Source organism: Saccostrea cucullata, unplaced genomic scaffold, assembly GCF_032062105.1.
Source record: "Saccostrea cucullata isolate Sc308-1 unplaced genomic scaffold, CSIRO_AGI_Scuc_v1 ctg2250, whole genome shotgun sequence".
Lineage (NCBI taxonomy): Eukaryota > Metazoa > Mollusca > Bivalvia > Ostreida > Ostreidae > Saccostrea > Saccostrea cuccullata.
The window spans coordinates 125,431-143,669 of record NW_026921295.1 but is presented as its reverse complement, the minus strand read 5'-3'; the positions used below and the strand labels follow the sequence as shown (position 1 = coordinate 143,669).

The 18,239-nt window shown below is 34.0% G+C and overlaps 1 protein-coding gene across 1 annotated transcript; it reads left to right on the top strand.

Annotated features, from left to right (window-relative positions):
* Window positions 1–15,753: 15,753 nt before the first annotated feature.
* On the top strand, window positions 15,754–17,495 carry LOC134259653 (3-oxo-5-alpha-steroid 4-dehydrogenase 2-like). The gene is made up of 4 exons (XM_062742250.1): window positions 15,754–15,926; window positions 16,077–16,177; window positions 17,105–17,252; window positions 17,426–17,495. Exons 1-4 carry the CDS (start codon window positions 15,754–15,756, stop codon window positions 17,493–17,495), a joined length of 492 nt encoding a protein of 163 aa, XP_062598234.1.
* Window positions 17,496–18,239: the final 744 nt, after the last annotated feature.

The window sequence follows — 18,239 nt, the reverse complement described above, 5'->3', positions numbered from 1 at the left end:
TACTTCGTTGGTTTATTTAATACCTAGGAACAGAGAAGATTTTCAAAGAATTAATGCATTTTCACTATATAATCACTATATAATCAATAGAGCCCCATCTTGAAACCAAAACCCCTGATCCCGGGGCCAATGCATCAAGTTATGACGCACGTCGACAGACTAAAACGGATAGCAGTAGGTCACCTGAGTGACTCTCATCAATATGTACATGTAACATCATATGAAGTTTGATGAAAATATTTAAATACATGTACTTTCTTTGAATCTGAGCTTTAAACTGAGCTAACTGTCAAATTTGACGGAAGGACATAACAAACACTGTTTACCACGGCCATATTCATGACGGGACATAAAAACCATTCCTAGCAATCCACAATTTGATACCTATCCTATTATGCTACACTTTTTCTTAAGGACAAAACTAATCCCATACCTGGAAATATTTTAAGCCAAAGTTCAAGTGTTATTTATCTTAAGTTTGTATCAGAAAATTTCATCGAAAGCAACAGGAGTCTATAATACATGCAGGAAACAAAATTGATAACTGGAGTTATATTGGGTAAGTAGGAAATTTAATATTTTGACAGATTCAGTAAGAAAGTTTCAAAATTTCCAAAGAAGAGTTAACTGAGATTCGTCTTTATATTCACTTGTCAAATTAAAATCGTTGGTGTCTGAGCTTGACCCCTAATACCTATCGATAGGTAGCTCCTTGATGTTAAATCTGTGACTCGACACTAGCCTACACATCAGCAGAAAGGAAAATACTCCACTTAAAATGGACTCCATTAGAAGCTAAACTAAAAACAATTTCAAATTCATCTGTATCAGTGTAATCAGTGTAATTTGTTGACAGTAAAATTTGCTTTAACTTTTTACACCACTGAAATTAAAACATATGAGATATATCCTAGACACTTTTAATAATAAATTTCACTATTAAAAAGAAATGAATGAATTTAGTTGAGTTGAAAAATGACTGATTCAGTTGAGGAAGTATTTTTTTATTTTATTATTGATGAATTCATTGTAAAAATTATCAATAATGATAATCATATTATAGTTTTACAAATGTGAACAATGTACCCGAACTTTCTTTAGAAAGTGCGGGTATAAACATTCATTATTCAAGAATATAAATCACACTTTAATCATTTTCAGTACTGAAGGCATGGGACGCATATCAGAGTCAATGTTTATTGGACTGTGTCGTAAAGTGGGGACCTCACAACTGGTGGCCATGAGGAGAGATGTGATCGACATCAGTGATATGGGGGAAAAGCAAGCGAGAAGAAGTGATAAGTTCAGAGGAATGCTGAGTGGAAGTCGCAAAGAAGGACTTAGACTGAAAGGATCAGATAGAGACATTATGCAGTGGCCAAATGATCACTGTGTGATCTGGGAATTATCTCAGTCTCAGTATTACAACACACATAGACTGACACTAATCCTCTGTGACTGTTCTGATAGTCCACCAGGATTTACTTTGTTAAATTCCCTGTCACCAAGCATGGACAGAAGAATCAGGAGAGCGTGTGATAGAATGAATAACAGATATTATATATCTAGTTCTAAACACAGACAGATCTTTTTATCTGAGTTATCACTACCTTATAACCCCACTCCACATGGACCCTGTATCAGTGGAACAATTGGAACACAAGAATATGATCATGCCTCCTGTTTTGTTTGTGACTTTTGGCCTCCCTCTGATGTCACTCATGGCCCCAGCCTCATGTTATTAATGATATAGTGAAAAATGGATGTCATTTTGTAGCAATTGGACATAAGCTGGGAACACTACTAAGTCAGAAACGTACTGACATTCCCATTTTTTACTGACAAACTTAGAAAATTACTGACAATGTGCTGCCGTTAGTGTAAAACTTAGACAATTACTGACCTTTTTACTGCCGGTACTGATAAACTTAGAAAAGTGCTGACAATCTTAGTCGGTGCTGATAAACTTAGACAATACTGACCCGTTAACTGTCCCTGCTGAAAAACTTAGACAAGTGCTGACATTTACTGATAATTACTTTCCCTTTTTTTCTCGCTCTCGGGGAGGCTGCAGTGGTGTGAAAATGACTGTGTATTATACTTTGCATTTAAAAACAGTCTTTTTTAATTTTTGATGAAAAAAAAAACCCAGACAGTTATCATTTTTTAATCTAAATATGATTGATATCTGTAAAATAATTCAGAATATGATTTGAAATTAACTATGAGTAAATAAAGTTTAAATTTATGTGTTGAATATATCTATCCCTGTTCAATTAAAGAATTAAAATTAATTAATCATCAAGTTAGTTTTTATCTATTTATTTCTTTAGAGTTTAAATTTATGTGTTGAATATATCTATCCCTGTTCAATTAAAGAATTAAAATTAATTAATCATCAAGTTAGTTTTTATCTATTTATTTCTTTGTAGACAGATATCTGACTTTAATGTTGAGCCCCCCCCCCCCCCTGTTTTTTACGATCGGAAAGTTGAATCAATTTTCTTTTCACAAACAGGACAGGTGTCTCTTGTTAAAAAAGGAAATCTTCTAAATATTGAATAACTACTGATAGGTAATTCAGTTTCCTAATGTTCTCGGACATCTGCACAAGTCATGTAATTATAAACTTCTGTTTAAGATTTCCGGTTTCATTTGCTCATACGGGAGTTCCCCTATTGAACAGTACAGTGTTCCATATATAAACTTGTACTATACCTTGTTAATTTTGTCACTTAAAACATTATTTCTAAATGAATGGTTGGTTGATCGATTACGCAAGGTTCAGTAGTACCCAATGTCTGTAAGTCCGAGACTAATAAATAATTATCAGACTAGTAATAAAAATTCATGTACTAGCAATTATAGTAATCTTACGGAAAATAGTTATATTTACTAGGTCAGCAGTAAAACTAATATTAGCAGTAGCCCCATTCTCAAATATTTTTTTCTTCTCTCTCTCTCCCTCCCTCTCTTTCTCTCTCTCTTAAAGATACAAACAGTATTGACGCTTTAGGTTACTTAAATACTTGACAAGTGCTCCGTTTATTCACATTGCTGAGGGGGTTAGATCACTATTTAGTTTTTTAACTTAATCTTTAAGTATTTTTTAATCATGATTCAATTTTAACAAAATATTACATGTTTCGTACCTTCCATTTTCCCCCTGTAGCTATCAGTGAATTGGAATTAATTTAATTTTGTGCTGAAATTAAATTTCATCTCATTAAAGTAGGTAGGCGTAGGGGGTGTTATATGATGTAAACATAATAATAAGGCAGAAGGCGGACTTGTCTAGTAAAATGTTTTACGAAGTAGTGAAAATTGGAAGCCATTAGTCCGTCGAACCAGTGCTCACAAATATTTATTTCGAACCCTCTAGCATACATGTATAAGTCTCCCCCCTCCCCTTATGCACACACGTTACATGAAAAAAAATCTAGTATACCGGTACTTGAATATGATTTATAAAAATGTGTAAGTTTTTTTGAATGATGCAAATTTCTTTGTCCATTTGATCAATTTATACCCGTCCCGTAATCATTATTTATTTGATTCAGGTTTCATTAAAATCTTTCCTTTTCATAAGATTAAGATTATTCGCTAAGTGTAGGTGCCCACTATCTTCCGTGACGAGTTACGATTCATCTCTCTCTCTCCCTCCTCTCTCTCTCTCTCACTCACTCCAAAAAATCAACATCGACCCAGCCAAAGTTTAAAATACATGTATATTTAAGCTCCGGCAGATTTTTTTTACTGTCATAATATTGCTGTATATAAATTGTGTTTGATTTTTAATTATTCTTAATTACTGATAAACAGTTAAGGAAATATACTATGAACTATTTCTTTTTGATTGATAATCAAACAAATTCCTCACTCCACTGTCCCACACACACACACTAACACGACTTAACAAAAAATATTTGGAACCAGTAATTTTTACAAAACTTTGGATGTTATGTACCCCTTTTTATATATTTATTTTTGCTTAAATCTTTCAACAATTTGTGCCTTCCCCGGTTGATTTTTACATCAATCTTCTTTTTCATTAATCGTTAATTTTATCTTACGTCGGTATACTAAAAAAAAAATTATTTAATCTAAGAAGAGCTTCAAGGATTGTAGATTGCATATTTATATTACGTTGGTGTTGGTGTTGAATTTCTCAAATTCAAACTGTCTTGAAGAAGAGTCTACCTGTCGCCGTAATGTTGCGTAACTAACTTCCAGTGAAATCCAGCGAGTGTTCTTCTGTTTAATACAACAGTGACACCTATTGTCTTCTTTACCCGCTACCGTACACACTCGGATCGCCTCGGGCGATTTCTTCTACACACAGGTGCTTCACAGAGTTTCCGATTGTATGTTGAATGATTATGTAATTCGGCTGGATACCAGCTAAACGACTTGAATAATTTTGGACGAATAAAAAGCACAGTGTTACTGTAAAAACATGATACTGGTTTCAATACCGAACAAAGCTATGAAACGTCGATTTATTAAGTTAATTAAATTTATTAATTTTTTGTACCTAAACAGACAAAAAGGAGTACAAACTTAAACACGACAGTATTAATTGTGTGTTCTACTTTAATAAAATAAATAAGTACATTTTCATCGTTCTTCATTTAGTTCGCACGTGCCCCCCCCCCCCCCCCCCCCGAATTTTAATTTGAAAAGAAAAAAAGAAACTAGATCCATGTGAACGTCTACCGACACTCTAATTGAAAATAATATTGATATTAATTTCTATCAAAGTTTTGTTTCAGGAGTATATAGACAAAAGATGATAATATAAAATGTCATAGTTTTTCATGTATTTGAATTAAAATAACACTTTCAGGTGGGGATCCAGAAAATCCAGCTTCGAAAATCAGCTAAAAGATCTACATTATTTCAAAAGAATAATGCAGACAGTAGCTAAATCAATGAATGACAAAGGATCAATGATCAATGCAGGCCCGTAGCCCCCCTGCCCCCTGAATAAAATGTCTTTTTTTAATTTAAATCCTCCGTATGTCTTTTTATTTTGGTTTCTTCTTGCAAATGCTTGGATTTGGGTATGTTTGACTGCACAAAAATATATATATATATATCGGCGGCCTCCACATAATTTAAAATTTAACATAATATGAAAACTATAACAAACGCCTTTCCTCAAAAGGGGGCACCCACGGCCTCACCGCGCGCTTGAGTTTATTAAAATTATTAATTTTAAACTAATTTGAATAAATTAAATTAAAATTGAATAAAACACATATAACCTAACAGTTTAATTCTTTAAATTAATATTAAAGAAAGTCAGGGAGTCAATGTTAATTAAGAAAATATTATAAAATGCATGTCATATAATAACATTGTTTTATTATAAAAGGAAAAGACCTCTGTAAAATTTCATATCTCACGGCTAAAGGAAGATTTTTATTTTTTAAAAATTGCTTATCTTTTCGAAGGTTTTGAAATTTTATCCCTTCTCTTGAAAATATTTTTTTTAACAAATCAATTTTCTATAAATAGATCAAAGAAGCTTTTTTTTAAAAGATATCATCTGGACATAGTTAAAAATTATATGAAAAGACAATTAAATGAAATAATAATCAATGTTTAAAAAAAAAATCAATTTCACGCCACTGCAGCCTCCCCGAGAGCGAGAACAATAGGGACAGTAATTATCAGTATATGTCAGCACTTGTCTAAGTTTTTCAGCAGGGACAGTAAACGGGTCAGTAATTGTCTAAGCTTTTCAGCACCGACTAAGATTGTCAGCACTTTTCTAAGTTTATCAGTACCGGCAGTAAAAAGGGCAGTAATTTTCTAAGTTTTACAGTAACGACAGCACATTGTCAGTAATTTTCTAAGCTTGTCAGTAAAAAATGGGAATGTCAGTACGTTTTTGACTTAGTAGTGGAAGACATGAAGATCATGAATGGAGAATTTCTTTCTCCCAAGCAGAACAAAAACTTGTGTATGTCATGGATCACTGTTAATTCTTAACGTACGGCTTACTCAAATTGTTCTTAACAGAAATAATTAACAATGGAGCAGGTGGTGATGATAAATTACTGTGTTCCTATCTCATGAAGACGGCAGTTTTCTTGGTGATTCAACAAAATACAATTCCTCAATGGTGCCCACAAAATCTCCTGAAGGGTTTCTGGGTCTGTTTTAAACTCATCCTCAAATGGGTGTATGAGGGGATCTGTCCTAGCTTTTTCATTCCAGGCAACAGCATGTTTCTGAGTAAAATTCATGGCGTCAAACAAAATCAGCTATTTATAAGACTGTTAGAGTTGTATGAAAAAGCGTTTAACATTCCTGCTACACAGTCCCTCTATTAGATCCTGTATTATAGATGCCCTCTATAACCCCATCTGTACAAATGACTCCATCTGTACAAATGATCATACTCTGATTATTGAGTATGACTTTAATAGAAATATATTTTATGGCATTACATAGTACCAGGCAAATTGAACATACAAATCTGCATTAGATATTTACATACAATAGAACAGATGATAGGTTCACCCCACCTGACACAGTATCAAGTCATTATGCTACAGAACATGACCGCTATGGTCCTTCAGTACACTGCTTTCATATTACACATGGAAACTTACACACCTGACAACAAACTGAGTTATCAAGCTGACAAAATGTCCTGTCACATGCTGAAATTAACAGCCAAGTTTGGTTGCGTTACAGACATGTTGTACATAGCCATATATTATTACAAGATACTTAGATACACGGAAGCTTTATCTATTATAGAGATGATCAAGGTCAAGTTAGCACAGCCATATGTGATGAAAAGGTATAATATAGATACAAAGATGTATACTGAGGCTGTAGGGGGGCAGTCTTGGTCTACAAAGATGAGACAGGCTGTAGCAAGGGTTATCGTACTTGACAATAGAATCCATTACATCACTGAACTGATACCAGAACAACAGTCTGCTCAACAGAATCATAAACGTTTTTTAAATATCCCACCCTATATCATGTTATACATGCTAGAGATTTTGTGCTACAGAAATGTAGACACAATGAAAGCACAAACAGCTCTAGATGATCTACAGACCCTAGTTCACTATGATCAGGGACAACTTATACAATTACTATACAGAGACATATCGCTGCAGATTCTGAGGATCTGTCATCAGGTGACAGGGAACTTCCAGGCTGCTCTATACTCATACCAACAATCTCTTAGACAAGAATCATTCCACAAAATACACACAGCTACACACATGAGAATACAGAGAGTTTGCCAATGGATTCCCTTAATTAATTAAATGTCAGATGATATTAGTAGGAGTTCACCTGATAGAGATTTATCATTTACATATCCTCTTCTGATTTCATATTTTCTTTTCTGTATGTTTTATAACATATATTATGAAGCTAATAGTAGCAACTAGTCTATATTAAAATGAAAGAGGCGCCGTTGTTTATCATAATTACAGTCAAACCTGCATTAAGAAGTCACCTACGGGAGGCATCAAAAGTGACCTTTATAGAGAGGTGACCTTTGGATAGAGGGTCATCTTCTTAAAGGAATTTATTTATACAAATATGCCAGTTTATTTGTGTTTATATATAATGTATTTCACTAGAAATATATAAGGAAGCTAGGTATTGGACACTAGTGATCTCACTCTTAATTTTTTTTTGCTTCCGCATGACTTTTGTGGATGAATTCAAACAAAATTCAATGAATCCTAGAAAATTAATAAAATAATTGTATATTGTATCTTACAATGTAAATACATTATGCCCCATCAAAGCAACATTTTTTTTCTTGTGTAAGGAATGAATATTTTATGCAATGAAGAAAATCAATAAAATATTATTTTATCTAAACTTGCTTCGTAAAATTAACTTCTGTACGTATATTTTTTACTACATGCAGATGTACACGGATTGTTGTATAAGAAGTCAGTGACAAATGTAGTCAGTTGATATTGATATTATATAAAGACTTTTAATTAATTTTTATTCACAATTAAATAAAGAATTGTTTATAAATTTATTTTTTTTTTTACTTTTTGTTCACGATCATGCACCAATTGACGAATTATTTACATTAATAACAAATATTGGGAATGTATTTTTTTTATTTTTGTTCACAATCCTCCACGGCTTGACCAGTTATTTACATTACCCCCCGCTCACACAGAGCTGCGACTCTACGGCGATCATCCCGATCAAGCCGCGATCTGAAAATTTTTAGGATCGGGGCAAATCGCAGCCGATCGGCGTCAAAATAGAGCGATTTGGCAAATTATGGTCTTCTTTACGACCGTACTACGATGTTCCTACGTCAAACGCGCTGCTAACAAGCTTCTACTACGATGTTACGCAGACCGTTGCCGACAAGCAGCCGTGTTTAGTGCGTTTACACTACGCTGCCACTACGACATAGAAGACCATACTACGACGCTACACAGACCTAGATGACTGTACTGCGATGTCGCTACGGTGGTGCCGATCATATTACGATTGAATTACTCTTCTAGTATGATTTTGGTGATGATGTAAATATATCTTGAAACTGTAGATTTTTGTAAAACAATTTTAGCGATGATACATATTTTGCGACCGCAGTTTTTTTTTCGTCCTTTACCACATGGTTTAGGACATTTTCAATTATTATAACTGTAACAAGATATGAAAATGCTCAACTGTAAATGATCGTCAATTATAGTGTCACCCTTTACATGTAGTTAACAGATGATGATTGGTCAAATGTCAGCAGTATAAGAACAAACTCTTGTCTGATAGGTCGTGATATAATCGGCGTAAGGTCATTGTAGGTCTTTGTAGGATCTTCAGGCACGTATACAGATCGTAGTGAGAACGTAGTACGAACGTAGAGGGAGGGTTGTATGAGCGTGCTTAGTAAGTTCCTACGCTCTCACGGCGCTTTTACTACGATCATGAAGATCTCTCTACGATGCTTCCGCGCTGCTTGTACGATTACGGCGCTTCTACTACGCCCTTGTTACGACTTCACCCCGATTCTTGTTGGCCACGATCCCGCTACGCTTGTTTTGAACATGTTCAAAATAAGCGTGGTGAGAGCGTAGAGCTCTCCGATCATGAAGACTCTACTGCGATCATACTACGCTTCTGACGACCCCATGACGTTCCTCCTGCGATTTGTCACGATCGACCACGCTTTTGACCACACTTTGATCGTAGTAGAAGCGGCGTCTATGTGTGAACGGGGGTAAGTAACAGATATTGGAAATCAGCTGGCTACAGATCAGGTCACTTGATTATCTGTCGAAAATTCAATGTATAAATAATGGACTAACATTTCAGGAGCAGAACAAAGAATTACCTCATAGTAACATCAGAGATGGGATCAGGTGTCATAAACCACTATGCGGTCTCTTTTAAATGAAAAACTTCTACCCTAAGCTTAATGCATTAGAGTAGATATTCATAGCTAAAAGTTTCTTCAACAGCAGGGGTTTGTTAAAATCGTGAATGTGACAATGAAACTTTATATGAAATTGTGACTGTGGCTTAAAAATTTCGAAATTGTAGACTTGTTTATCTTTAAACATTTCGAAACTGCTGATGCCCTGTGTCCACTTTCTATTAATTGTACGATCACGTTTTTAGTGTCGTCTGACTTTTCATTGCCATGGTTTCCGATTTGGTAAACAAGGAAGTAGACAAATAACAAAATCAAATTCACTTAAGAAATTAAAAACTGATATTAAAAATGCTTGATGCCAGAAATTAATCGTCGCGAACTAGTTTTACTCCATTAAATCGCCAAATAAAGTCGTCGCAAATAAAACTTGGTTTACAGTACCAGTCATATCATGTAGATATTCTAATCTAAAAAAAAACCAACATGTTAATAATGCTAATCCTAATTTTTCAGAGGGGTTCCTGAATTTTAATTTTACATTAAACCAAAGGTAGAATTAAATCAAATGAGAAACAGATATAGTGCTGAATTTAAAAGTAAAATTTAACTTATGTGCCTTGTATGTAAATTCATTCCCAGGCTATCAAAAAATCATAAATTAAACCAGGCTTTTTTCAAAGAAATGCATAATACATGTAGAATAAGAAATGTTAAGATCATATGCATATGTGGGTAGATTTTTAAATGAAAAATTTGATTTCAAATTCATTGACTTTTTCTTAAAGGCAGTGTCCACAGAGAAATCAATTTCCTGGAACATTTTTAACTTCTAAAATTCTTAAAGTCTTCTCTTAATCCTGAAATATAAAATAAGTAAAAAAAAAGTATAGATCCTTTCATACGAAATTTTGCTCCATTTGATAATTGACAGTTTTTTTTAACAATTTTTATCCAGTGTCTTGATAATTGGTATAGTTTTAAATTTTTTGGCAGCCTCTTGAAACACATTCCTTTTACATCAACTCATCATTAAAAGATATTGATTCACTATAAAAACTCAAAATTGGCGAAGCCCGCTATGCATAAGTTATACCAGCTTTCCGATATCGTTGATGTCCCTTGCATACTCTACTAACTGGACAGTGATTACTTATATTTCCATTTCACTATATAATCAATGAGGCCCAACCCTAACGCCAGAATCCCTGAACCTGAGGCCATAAAATTCACAATTTTGGTAGAGGCACTCTTGCTTATCATAACTATGAACAAAGTTAATACCAAGGAGCAGAAAAGAAGATTTTCAAAGATATAATGTATTTTCACTATATAATCAAAAGAGTCCCACCCTTACACCAGAACTCCTGACCCTAGGGCCATAAAATCTACAATTTTGGTAGAGGCATTCTCCTGCTCATCATAACTATGTACTTCGTTGGTTTATTCACGACCAGACCAAGTTGTGGCGTCTCCACATGAGTGAAAGTTCTCGAAAGGGGCGTAAAACAACATACATTTAATCAATCATTTTATGTAAATTTGAGGGGCATTTTTAATAAAAGACTTTCAACAGTCAATTAATTAACGGCATGTGTATTTGTGGAAGAAAAAGCAAAAGAAAATTTGATGACATCCAAGTAAAGGGTCTTAGATTCAAATGTGACGATGAATTGATATCTATAGCTACAAAGATTTATCAGGCCTTCATTTAATCAATGTTTTCTTGGCCTCTTCAAACTCGGGATAAAAATGGCGATCGGCAGAATTAAGTAGGTAGGAATTCTTATTCTGGAAATTTCAACATTCTTGTTGATTGGATAAAAAAGGAAGATAACAATTACCGTTTCTTCCGGTGCTGAGTCGGATTATCTTTAGCATGTTTCGGAAGTAGGTCGGGAGAGGCAAACAAATATTTTTTGTTAAGATGGTCTTATTTAAATCAGGTGTACAAACATTAAATAAAAAAAAAAAAAAAAACTACCTTCTGACTAACAAAAAATGACTTGAAAGGTTTTTTTTTTTTAAATAAAAAAATTAAAAGCCTACTTTATCAGCTTCCTTTGTTAAATTTAGAAAAAAAATTCTATGTTTGGAAAAGCATAACTGATGCCAAATGTAAGCAGACAAAACTTTTCAAATGCATGATCCAAAATCTGGAATTGAATTCCATAGAGTTATTAGAAATGTTACAACATTGTATGAAATCAAAATTCATAGGAATAATTAAGATTCCTGTAAGTGTGGAAAGTAGAGGGGTTGTTGTCTACAACATGTACACTTGTGTCAACCATAACATTACAGACATTTCAGTTTAAGATCGTGTACAATAATGCAGGATCAACAATCTTTTCAAGAAAATACGTAATATGTAATAAAATAAATTTTCCTACCAGCTATTTCATTTCCTCCTCTGGTTTTCTTTGGGTGAAATGTTCACTTTGTAAATTCAAATATACCATGAACTCACTGTAAGCATAAAAAAGTCAGATGTACTTTCGTACGTCCTTTGTGGCATTTTACCTAACTCTCTTTTGCCGCTAATACACTTCAAGCACGGTTCTCCTGTTTTATAGATGATTGTAGATTTTATTTCCGAATGTCCTAATACTTCAACATCACAAGATACTTGAGTGCAACCCTACCGTGTTTAATGCTAGATGGAGAAAACTCATATATACAATAAAACAATTAACCAATAATTTCAATTGATCACTGAAATGGATTGCGCAGATAAGTTTACAACATATCATTAAACTTATAATTGCTTTGTACAATTAGATATATTTCATGACGCCAATCATATTCCGAATAATTTTTTGAGTTTCACAATGTAGAAAGAAACCGTTACTATGTTTGAGAAATGAATCCTAGTATAAAAAGTATTCAGCATTATTGTAACTTTCATGAAAGATGCTGTCAGAATGACGAGGTATGACGAAGTATGACGAGGTATGCCTATCGCCCATATTATGGGGGAACTAAAACCATTGTAATTTTATTTGTTTGTTGACAGCTAGAATCTGCGATATTTCTAATCAAGCTGTTAAAAGAGTCATTTCTTGTTGTGCTTTGCTATATAACGTTGGGGAATTCTGAGTGTCGTTATTTATTTGAAAAATGTCAATGTTGTGTATTAATGCAAAATATTAAAACTATAATCCGGAAAATTCAGAGTATCAATGAATGCGAATAAAAGCTCTATTAAAAAAATGATAACTCCCGTTAACTTAGAAATGCTATAGTTTTACACCAGTGTCTCACAGTAATGTCAATATATATCTTCCTATAGACCACATATGGCAGAAGACAGGGGGATAAAACAAGGGACAGAGACAAAGGACGTTATCCCAATTTTTAGGGTTTTTTTTTAATTGTGTTTTCTGTCGCAAACGTGTATTTTTTAAACTTGATTAATGTTTGTTATCTTCGTATTTCACCTAAAAAATTAAAAGATAGACTTCATAATGAAATCACCGTTCACTGTAGCTCAGTCGGTAGAGCGCTCGCTTCGTGATCGGGAGGTCGTGAGTTCGTATCTCGGCTGCGATGACCTAGTCGTTAAAATGGGTACATGTAGCAACTGTTCCTTCGCCATGCGTTCGGCATTTTGAAGTGAAATTTGCGGGTCCTTCGGATGAGACCTTAAAAACCGAGGCCCCGTGTCAGCCGCAGGCGTTTGCACGATAAAGATCCCTCACTGGTCAATGGCCCTGAGTGCCGAGTAAAGGTCAAAATTTGAAGCCCTTCAACGGCATACGATGACGTCTCCATATGAGTTAAAAATTCTCGAGAGGGACGGTAAACAATATACAATCAATCAAAATGAAATTTTGATTTCCTAGCAGGTAAGCCAGTACATTGATGGAATAAAACGTCTTGTATTCAACAACTTTGCCTGCATATATCAGTACAAACCACGATTTTTTCTCTATCATAAAGGAAAGTATACAAATTAGAAACCAAGCATTATCCTTGTACTCATGTATTCTTGGCCTATACTGATCTTCAAATTTATTTCATTTTATTAATCATCTTAGTGTTTTAAATATTACTTTGTATTTACAATATACAACTAACCCTGACTTTTACAAACTATAAATGTATTATTTTTTATCATATACAAAATTCTTGAATGATTCTTTTATTTAATCTACGTAATCTATTTTGGTATATCTGTAGAATCTAGATTATCCCCTCATAAAAATTAAAACAACGATTCAGTAGAAACTTGTGTGGCAACGAAAGGCTCCCCCTTGAAGTATGGTTAATGTAGGTGGTTAAGGGAAATATAGTGTATACAATTGGATACAGTATGTCAACAAGAAATTAAAAAAGGGAAAAAAAGGAAAAAGGGAGGTATATCCCGAGCCTTCGACTAGCTCAGATGTTGGTATGAGTATTAATGCATATGAAATAACATGGATCTCTTTCTCTATCGTTCTCAATTTCTTTTTTCTCTCCCTACCTTCTCGCTCATTAACAATTTTGACGCTGATCTCAGTTTCCCCACTTTTATATTGATTTATGATTGCATGAGAGAAACATCCATATCTTTGGAGCCTCATTATTGCAAACCACTCATTTCATCTTCGAAAATTGCCTCGATAAAGATAGGACTGTATGTACGTAGAAAGGATACACAAGATTCCGGTTGTAGGTACATGTATAACTGACCATTAAAATCAGACACCTTCGAATCGATTACTTAATACTCTAACTCGCTGGTTTATCCTATGTTTTAAGACATTCACAATACAACAGTACAGTGACTTTATTTCGACCCGTACATAAACGAGCCTTTACATGTAACAACATCATATTGATTGATATGTTGTATCTAGATAAATAAGAACTGAAAATAAGAGTTAGATTTAAAAATTGGAAAATACCGCACATATTGAAATTATACATGCATAGTTCGCACGTGCATATTTGCAGCTTGAAAACATGTAAATACATCATTAGACTGAGAAGGGAGCATAATTTATCAATAATTTAAAATTTTATATTAACAAGTGTTTGAACTATATATATAAATTTTATTTGAATTAAAAAAAAAGTCCACATGTAGCTGCACATACATAATTATATACATGTATCTTGATTTGAAAAAAAAAAACCGAAACATTTTGATAGTTTTTTTTTTCCGTTTCGTTTCGGCAGGTTTCGTTTGATTTCGATAGGTTTCGTTTCGTTTCGGTATAATTCGTTTCGATTTGGCAGATTTCGTTTCGCTTTAGTTCGTTTCGTTTCGTTTCTATTTCGTTTTGCACTTTACAGGTACCCCAAAAATAAGAACCAAAACAAACATCACAGAATTCTATAGAGTTTTTATTTATCTTTGTGGTTATGAAATAACACCCTGAATCGCTGGCTAACCGAATAAGAGTCCTTATCTCAGAATAAACAATCGGACAACGGGATGAAGGGTGACGTCATCTATTCTCAAAATCTTAATAAAATGCGACTCGCTCACCAGCTAAACCAATTGCAATAAGAATTAGTTAACGCAATACATACTTGATTAGAAAAAAGTCTCTCAATAGTTTTCTCTACTTTCAAAGAATAAAATTAATGGAAGTAAAATATGAACTTAATATTGGAACAAGTTGACCGAGTGTTTTTGGCCCCCGTTTCACTGAAGTTTGTTTCCGGTCTGATGGTTTTGTGGGGGATTTCAATTTTAGTCACGTTTCAGTTCACTACGGCCCCCTACGGTCGGTACATCCGTCCCGGGTGGGGGTACCTCGTGCCTGCAAAGCTCGCCTAGTTCCTACAGAAAAAAACTGGGGCATAGTTCTTTTTCCTGAATTTCTTATTGCCAATTCACTTTTGTAATAAATTTAAATTGATTTGTTTACTCGTCACTGTACCGAATACACATTACGTACAATCATGCGCGAACCAGGGGATTTTCAGTGTTCTATTTTTTAATTTAAATTTATTTCTTTTCAGAGAGGGGGTTTCACAAAAGCATCAAAAAATCCGACACAAGGATATAAAAAATGCAAACAACTTTTCAATACCTACAAAACCCTATTTCGGAGGGGGATGGGGAATATCTGAAAATACATTTTTATATGCTTGTCTCAAATTCACCCGCCAATGTTTTCTAAAGTGACCTACTTTATTTTTTTCTACATCGACTGTACATGATTTTTATAACTCTGAAAATCGCAGGCGGTGAGGTGTTGAGGACTACCTATATATCGTGCTTGACCATTGATTTTTTTTTTGTTTACATCGACTGTATATAATTTCTATAACTCTGAAAATCACAGGCGGTGAGGTGGGGTCGACTACCTATATATCGTGCTTGACTTCTGATGTTTTTTTATTCAATAATAATTTACCTTGATTTCATGACTTTCATTTTCCCGCTAAGGATAAAGGGAGGTAAACCTATTCCTTTGTTTCCGTTTGTGGCTGCCGTTTTCTTCTGTTCAGTGAACGGCGCTCTGCAGACGTCCGGAATACTCCTACCCAATACCCAGATCCACCACTGGTTCCAGAAGGCAAGATTCTGTCTGGGTATGTTATACCAAATAGAACAAAAAATTCCCACTGTTTGTTTTGGCTAATCAATGTAAATGACACATAAAAAGGAAGCGAACTGGTTTTAAATATATAAAATGTTCTTACGCATTAGAACCCTTACAGAAACATATGTAATTTGTTTTTTAAGTATTATTTTATTTTTTACGGGGATGTGCATTAACATCCGGTCTGACATATTGCTGACGTCACTAAGGAGAGAAAAAGAGGGCACATATCAAACTCCAAGAGGTATTCAGACATTTTATTCCAGTTCTGTGGTACATATATATGTAATATTCTGGTGAAAATGCAAAGAGAAATGTATGTGGTTTAAAAACTTCTCCAACTTTATTCTATTTTCATCGCTAGGATTTCTACTCGAGTACGTCTCTGGTGCTAACTTTTATTTTTATCCCTAGGATTTCTATACAAGTACGTCTCTGGTGCTAACTTTCATTTTTTATTCCTAGGATATCTATACAAGTACGTCTCTGGTGCTAACTTTTATTTTTATCCTAGGGATTTCTATACAAGTGCGTATCTGGTGCTAACTTTTATTTTTATCCCTAGGATTTCTATTCAAGTACGTCTCTGGTGCTATCATTAATTTTTATCCCTAGGTTTTCTATACAAGTACATCTCTGATGCTAACTTTTACTTTTACTTTTATCCCTAGGATTTCTATTCAAGTACGTCTCTGATGCCTAATTTTATTTTTATCCCTAGGATTTCTATACAAGTACACCCCTGGTGCAAACTTTTATTTTTATTCTTAGGATTTCTATTCAAGTACGTCTCTGATGCTTACTTTTATTTTTATCCCTAGGATTTCTATTCGAGTACGTCTGTGGTGCTAACTTTTATTTTTATCTCTAGAATTTCTATTCAAGTACGTTTCTGATGCTTACTTTTATTCTTATCCCCAGGATTTCTATTCGAGTACGTCTCTGGTGCTAACTTTTATTTTTATCCCTAGGATTTCTATTCAAGTACGTCTCTGATGCTGACTTTAACTTTTATCCCTAGAATTTCTTTTCGAGTACGTCTCTGGTGCTAACTTTTATTTTCATCCCTAGGATTTCTACGCGAGTACGTCTCTGGTGCTATCATTTATTTTTATCCTTAGGATTTCTATTCAAGTACACCTCTGGTGCTTACTTTTATTTTTATCCCTAGGATTTCTAATTGAGTACGTCTCTGGTGCTAACTTCCTTGGAGAAAAAGTGGAGTGGATCTGTTTTTCTGTGGCGTGTTTTAATCTCCCCTCTCTAGCCTCTGCTATCTTCACACTGTGTAATATCGGCCCTAGGGCTCTCCATCATCACAGTGATATATACTGAATAATAGAAAAACGTCATTTCAAAAAGAATAGAGAAGTTAAATTTTTTATGGCATTGAGCTTACTTACATCATTTTACTTCAGCAATAAAAGCAATTTTTCAATTTCACCTTACTCACACCAGTGATGGCTTGGTTTATTCAATTTTATTAATTTTGTAGATTTTATCTGGAGAAATTTGAGGATTATCCAAAAGACAGAAAGGCTCTGATTCCGTTTCTTCTTTAGGGCGGGGTTTCAACCACAGAATCAGAGGGATAATGCAATAAATACACTAACATTTGTATACGTTTTTCTCGGAATTTGTAAATCTGTGAACTTGATCTTGATCATTCTGATCGAAAAGATTTTTTAATTAAAAGTTATTTTTGAACACTTTCACGATTGATTGATGTTATGCATGTTGTTTTACACAAGTTGGATGTACTTTATATCAATTTTGACGGATACTTTCATGAAAAATAACTTTCATTTACTACAACTTCATTTAACAAGTTTCCTGGACCACCTGGGGACAAAAGTAGATGTAACACCTTTGAAATCGTCCATATAATTATCAGTCATGGATAAGCTTTTCCTGAGCAATCATTTTTTAAAATATTCTTTTAGGTCTCACACAAGGATATAATTTCACTATATATTACTATAAAGCTTGAATTAAATTATTTAATTTATTAGACTCTCAACAGAAAATTCATGAAAGAGAAAATAAAGATAAATGCTTATACAAAAATTTGAAAGCAGAAAAAATATGCCTTATGCGGCTTTTAAGAAAGAAAATCGACAGTAAACATACCTGCCACGAAATGCACGTGGGAAATATTTCCTATAAATTGCTATGTAAGACTGATCCTCCATTTGACCCTACTCTACCCCGGGGTCATCATATGAACAAATCAAAATCAACACTTTCTGGGGATGCTTCCATATCATTATGACCAATCATAGCTTTGCTGTTCTTGAGAAGAAGGT

What these genes read in the sequence shown, in the direction of transcription:
- LOC134259653 (XM_062742250.1), top strand. Translation starts at nt 15,754, where the DNA reads ATGACTTTCATTTTCCCGCTAAGGATAAAGGGAGGTAAACCTATTCCT. An exon ending in GCAAGATTCTGTCTGGGTAT is followed by an intron (nt 15,927 to 16,076) that starts GTTATACCAAAT and finishes TTGTTTTTTAAG; the next exon opens with TATTATTTTATTTTTTACGG. An exon ending in CACATATCAAACTCCAAGAG is followed by an intron (nt 16,178 to 17,104) that starts GTATTCAGACAT and finishes TTTTATCCCTAG; the next exon opens with GATTTCTAATTGAGTACGTC.